Raw genomic sequence first — 5,419 nt, forward strand, 5'->3', positions numbered from 1 at the left:
CCTGCCCCGCTGCCCGCGGGACATGCCCTGCCCTCCTGCCCGGCCTGGGGGGTGGGGGCTGCGGCTCGGGGCTGTGGGGCGCACCGTCCTGCTCCCCGCGGGGCGGCCAGGCTGGCTCGGTGCCATGGGCGCCAACCCGCGGCAGGGATCGTGGGCTGGTTTTGGTCTCCAGAGGACCCCCCCGCCTTGCCAGGACGGGGCTCGGGGGCCAGGTGCCGAGTCACTGCCCTCGGCCTGCTGCTGCGTGGCGAGGCGGGAGCCCGGGGTCACCTTGCCGCAGCGTGGCACCGCACCCCACCCCAGCCGTGCCACCACGGGACCCCCAGCCAGAGGCACCTCTAGCCCCCCCAGGACCATGTGCCCACCACCCGAGGCTGCCAGCGCCCGGCCCTCAAGGCTGCTGGGAGACGCGCTCGTGACCTGAGCCTGGCTGTTGTCATGCCACGAGACGTGGCTCTGAGCAGCACCACGGCACTCTCCTGGGCCTGCCAGGTATGGCACAGCTGCCCTGCTCCTGGCACCGGGGCTCTGCCCCCCGCCCGCGGCGAGCTCCTGGGCGGCTCCACGCAGGGCTCTGGCTCCTGGCCCCGGCGAGCCCCCTGCATGGCACCAGGAGCCGGATCTGCAGGGAAATGCCATTTATCTCCAATCAAGAACATTGTTCCCTCCTGGAAAGGCTCCATCCAGCCCTGAAGGATTCGATTGCAGCTGGAGGGGGGAGCGAGGGGAGCGGGCCAAGCTGCAGAGAGCACGGCACCGCGGGAAGCCAGAGCCCAGGCACCGGCCTCCGCCCTGGCAGAGATCTGCCGGCGGCCTCCCTCTGCACCCGCACCCTCGCCAGGCGCTGAGCCGGGCGGCACGAGGGGCACGGGGCCACGGGCAGGCGGGGTGCAGGTGCAGGCGCAGGGGCTGGGCAGCGCGGAGGGACGGGAGGGGGTCTGTCTGGGGGGGCAGGCACGTGGGGTGCGCACACATGCCCCAGTTGGAGCTGCCTGGCCTCCCACGTTTCCCTCTGTGCCAGGTGCCCGGCACGGGGCTGGGGTCCCACTGGGCATGGGCTGAGGGTCCTGCCAGCCCCGGTGCTTGGCCCCAGTTGCATGGTGCTGGGTCCGTCGTGAGACTGCCACGAAACCGTGTCCTGGGCCTGGCCGGGGCTCGGCCAAGGCCTCTCCTGGGTGGAGGTGCCCGTGCGGAGAAGGGACTTGCCTGTCTGTCTCCCCCGGCTTCACCAGGAGCTCCAGCGACGCCTGCTCGAGGGGACCCTCCCCACGGGCACAGGCCTGTCCCCTCCGGCCACAGACCCCGGGCCGGGCTCCTCTGAGGCTGCTGCAGCACTGGTGCCCTCGCGCCCGGGGACGCTGCCCAGGTGGGCGCCCCCCAGCCGCGCGCACCAGACCGCTGCAGCGGGGCTGGGCCAGGCTGGCGCCTGCGTTCCCGGGCCCCCCCCAGCCCGCGGCTGCTGGGGTGTCGGCACCCGGGGGGCCGCGGGGCTGGAGCCAGGAGCGTTGCCAAGGACACGGCGCTCCGCTCGGCGCTGACACCGCTGTCAGTGCCCGCTAATCTCCCCGGCGCAGCTGAGCTCTGCGCTGGCTCCTGCTCCTGCGGGGACCGGGAGTAGCCCCCAGCTCCTGCCCCGGGTGGGGGTCCAGCCTGCCCCGGGCTCAGCTGATGGAGAGGGCAGGGGCAGGGGCCGAGGTCGTGGCTGGGCCTGGCCCTCCGGCTCGGGTGGGTGAGGTGGACGGTGGCCTCTCTCCGCTGCCAGGCCGTAGCCTGCGTCTCCTGTGCCCGACCCGCAGCACGTTGCCCGGGACTTGGCGCTCCCGGCCCCTCTGCACCGGGAGAGAGCTGCGTGGGGGAGCATCCGTCCGTCTCCCCGGCCTCGCTGTGCTCCGGCCTTGTGCCTGCTGCACCGGGAGTGTGCGAGGGAGCTGTCTCCCCGGGCGGTGCTCCGGGGTCTCCAGGCCAGCCCCTCACCCGGCTGCTTGGCCCCAGCCCCTGTGTCTGCCCCCCAGGCAGCTCTCCTGGGCAGGAGACGCAGGGCTCTGAGCTCTAGGGGCAGCTGCAGCAACGGCTTAAGGAGGGGGTCCGTAGACGGGGGCAGCTGAGAGCCGCGAGGAAAGGGCACAACCGGGGGTTGCTACAGGTGGGGCCTTTGGGCCACGGGAGAGAGCATGGGGCCGCTCAGTGCAGGAACTGGTGCAGGGGAGGCTGCAAGGGCTGGAGGAGATGGGGCCCTGCCTTTGGGAGATCTCAGCTAGCGTGGAGGGGCAGGGGGAGCTGCCACGGCATGGCCGGCGCTGGGATGCAGGGCCGGTCCGAGCTGGGCAGGCTCCGTCCCCACTGCAGCTCCCTGGGGCATTGCACCCGGCAGCGTTATCCAGCCCTGGCGCAGAGCCCAAGCCCTGCAGGCTGCGTCACGGCACGGAGTCCCTGCAGCAGCCCCGGCGGGCAGGGAGCCCCTGGGCACCCCCGGCCCCGGGTCTGAGCCACGCGTGGGTTCGCTTGCAGGTGCCCAGGCTGCTGCTGATGCTGTGGGTGCTGCCGCTGGCCCGGGCGTCCCAGCGCAGCGAGCCAATGTTCACGGCCGTCACCAGCCGCGTCCTCCCGCCCGACTACGACAGCAACCCCACGCAGCTCAACTACGGCGTGGCCGTCACGGACGTGGACCACGACGGCGACTTCGAGATCGTGGTGGCTGGGTGCGTACCTGCGGCTGGGGCCGCCTCGGCCTCCCCGCCCCAAGCCCGGCGGTGGGGGCCGTGTGGGGGTGGGCGCCTCCGGGGTTCTTCCATGCGCGGTGCGGATGGGATGGGGCAGCTCCCCCGCGCCTGGTGCTGGAGCCGGTCCGCAGTCATGGCTTTGCTCCCTGCTCGGGCTTCCCCTTCCTGCCCTCCCTGCCGCGACCTGGCTCGAGCCTCGTGGTGCCACGATGCTGCTCCCGGCTCCCTGCTCCTCGGGGCCCTCTGCCCAGCACTGCTCTGAGCGGGCCAGATGGGCTGGGGCTGCCCAGACCCCCGCAAGGAGCTGGTCCGGGAGGCGTGAGTTCCCTGTGGCGGGCAGCTCTCGGCATCGCTGGACTGGGGGCCCCTCCAGAGCCTGTGGGAAGGGGGCAGCGCCCGAGGTCGGGAAGTAATCTATGCATTACGGGGATGATCCCCTTGCAGAGGGGCCTAGGCAGGGGTGGGGGCAGCCAGGCCAGCTCCAAGTGTCCCCCCCGCCCCACCCCTGCAAAACCCAGCCTGGTGCCTGCTGGCTCTGTCTGCAGGTGACATGCACATGCGTGCGTGGAGGCCCTGTGCGTGTACAGGTGGGAAGTGTGCTCCCTGCACTCGCATCCCCAGCTGGGACGCCCCCAGATGAAGCTGCCAGACCGCGGCTGGTTCCGCATGGTGGGGCAGGAGCGCAGCCCAGCTCTGCCTGAGCCAGCACCTTTCTGCTCCTAACGAGCCCCCAGTAATGAGGCCTCGGCATCTGCATAGCGTTGCCCAGCCCCCTCCCAGCCTGGCGGTAGAGGTCACCCTCGCGCGCTGGGGCTGGGGCAGGGCTGCAGCTCCCAGCTCCCGGAGTGGGGGTCTCTACCAAGCGGGGGGTTGCACTGGAGCAGGCAACATGGCCCTTGCCTGCCCCAGCTCCTGCCTGCTGGGCCCGGGCTGCGGGTGGTGCCCAGACCCCTGCAGAACTGGCAGCCTGGCGCTCATGCCCCCAAGGGACACTGGGCACCCAGGGAGGGTGTCCGGGGCCAGCTCCGCAGTGCGGTGCCCGTGTGACCCCCAGGTGCCGCGGCTCGGCTCCACTGACAGGGCTCGGCGCTCTCCTGCCACACCGCTAATTGGCTGGAGGTTTTTTATAGCCCGTCATCGGTGTGACGGCTCGGAAGGGCTGACAGGAGCCAGTGAGCCGTGCGCTCCCTGTGTCCTCAGTGCCACGAGTGGGGCTGGACCTGTCTCAGTGGCCATGGAGCCGGGCGACTCGGCAACAGCATGCAATGGCCGGGAGGACAGGAGTGTCTGTGCCTGCACACTCATGCACACATGCATACTCACATGCGTATGCGAGGCAGCCCACACCTGCAGGGGCTTGCACATGGGCATGCAGGGCAGCCCACACCTGCAGAAGCTCGCACGTGTGCGAGCACATGCATGTGCACATGGGCATGCGGGGCAGCCCACACCTGCAGAAGCTCGCACGTGTGTGCGCACTCCTCTCATGGAGAGTTTTGTGGGTGCCTGTGCATGTCACTGATGTGCAGCAGCATGCAGCTGTTGTGCTGATGCCAGCAGAGGCTTTGCACGTGTATGCCTGCACACGTGCTCGAGGTTTGCACGGGTCCATGGCGCACACGTTCTGATGCTGGCAAAGGGGCATGTTGGTGCATGTGCCCGAGCTCGCGCAGGTGAGCATGTGCAGCCAGCCCGTCCGTCTGGCTGTAGCTGCCTTCCCTGCAGCACCAGGGCCCTGGGCCTGGGCGCTGCCCTCAGCACCACCTCATAGTGCCTGGGCCGCGAGCTGATGCCCCCGTTGCGCCCCCAGGGCTCAGTCTCGGGGTGTCGCAGTCTCCGGGCACAACTGGCAGCAGCGCCGGAGGGGGCAGGGCCCTGCCTGACACGCTGGAGTGGGGCCAAGGAGGCTCTCCTGGAGCCTTGCACAGGCACAGGCAGGGGGGTCTGGCTCCACTGCCCCTGGCCGAGGCCTGGGAGGGTTAAAAGAGGGTGAAACAGCCCAGCTGGGCCCCCCTCCCCTCCCCGCAGCGGCAGCTGCTCCCCACGCTCCGGCTCCTCGGGTCATTACTGCGCCCGCGGGAGCGGAAGAAACCAGCCCCCCCTTCCCCGTGAGCACCGCACGTGGCGCCTGCAGTGGGGCTGGGGGGGCAGGATGCTCCTTGCTCCCCCTGCCCTGGGCAGACCTCGTGGGGACCCCAGGCACCCCCCCATGGGGCAGAAGCGGGCACCAGCCCCCCGCAGAGCCAGCACAAGGCCCCTGGCTCCCCTCGCCGTGATGTCCAGGGCCGGGGCTGCACCGCCTCCCGTGCAGCCGGGCAGGCGAGAGCCGGCACTTTGCTCCTGGCCCTGGAGCTGCCCCGGGCGCAGGGTGGCAAGGCCAGGCCCGGCCCACGACGCTTGGCAAGGTGGGAGTGAGCCCGCGCCGGGCCCCGGGGCTGCTCACGCTCGCCCGCCCCCGCAGCTACAACGGACCCAACCTGGTGCTGAAGTACGACCGGGCTCGGGGGCGGCTGGTGAACGTGGCACCCGACGAGCGCGGCTCGCCCTACTACGCGCTGCGGGACCGGCAAGGCAACGCCATCGGCGTGGCGGCCTGCGACATCGACGGCGACGGCCGCGAGGAGATCTACTTCCTCAACACCAACAACGCCTTCTCCGGTGAGCCCCCGCGGCCGCGCCGCAGCCCCGGCCCCGGCCCC

At 71.3% G+C, this 5,419-nt stretch overlaps 1 protein-coding gene across 1 annotated transcript in view; it reads left to right on the forward strand.

The window, feature by feature from the left end:
- The first annotated feature begins 2,511 nt into the window (after positions 1–2,511).
- The window catches only part of CRTAC1 (cartilage acidic protein 1), a 10,351-nt gene continuing 7,443 nt past the window's right edge, over positions 2,512–5,419 (forward strand). Inside the window, exons 1-2 of the mRNA XM_019502684.1 lie at positions 2,512–2,699; positions 5,182–5,378. Coding sequence (XP_019358229.1) covers positions 2,527–2,699; positions 5,182–5,378 — 370 coding nt within the window. The 5' untranslated portion in view covers positions 2,512–2,526. The remainder of the gene's footprint in view (positions 2,700–5,181; positions 5,379–5,419) is intronic.

This window comes from Gavialis gangeticus, unplaced genomic scaffold (assembly GCF_001723915.1).
Source record: "Gavialis gangeticus isolate Ggan-Ray unplaced genomic scaffold, GavGan_comp1, whole genome shotgun sequence".
Lineage (NCBI taxonomy): Eukaryota > Metazoa > Chordata > Crocodylia > Gavialidae > Gavialis > Gavialis gangeticus.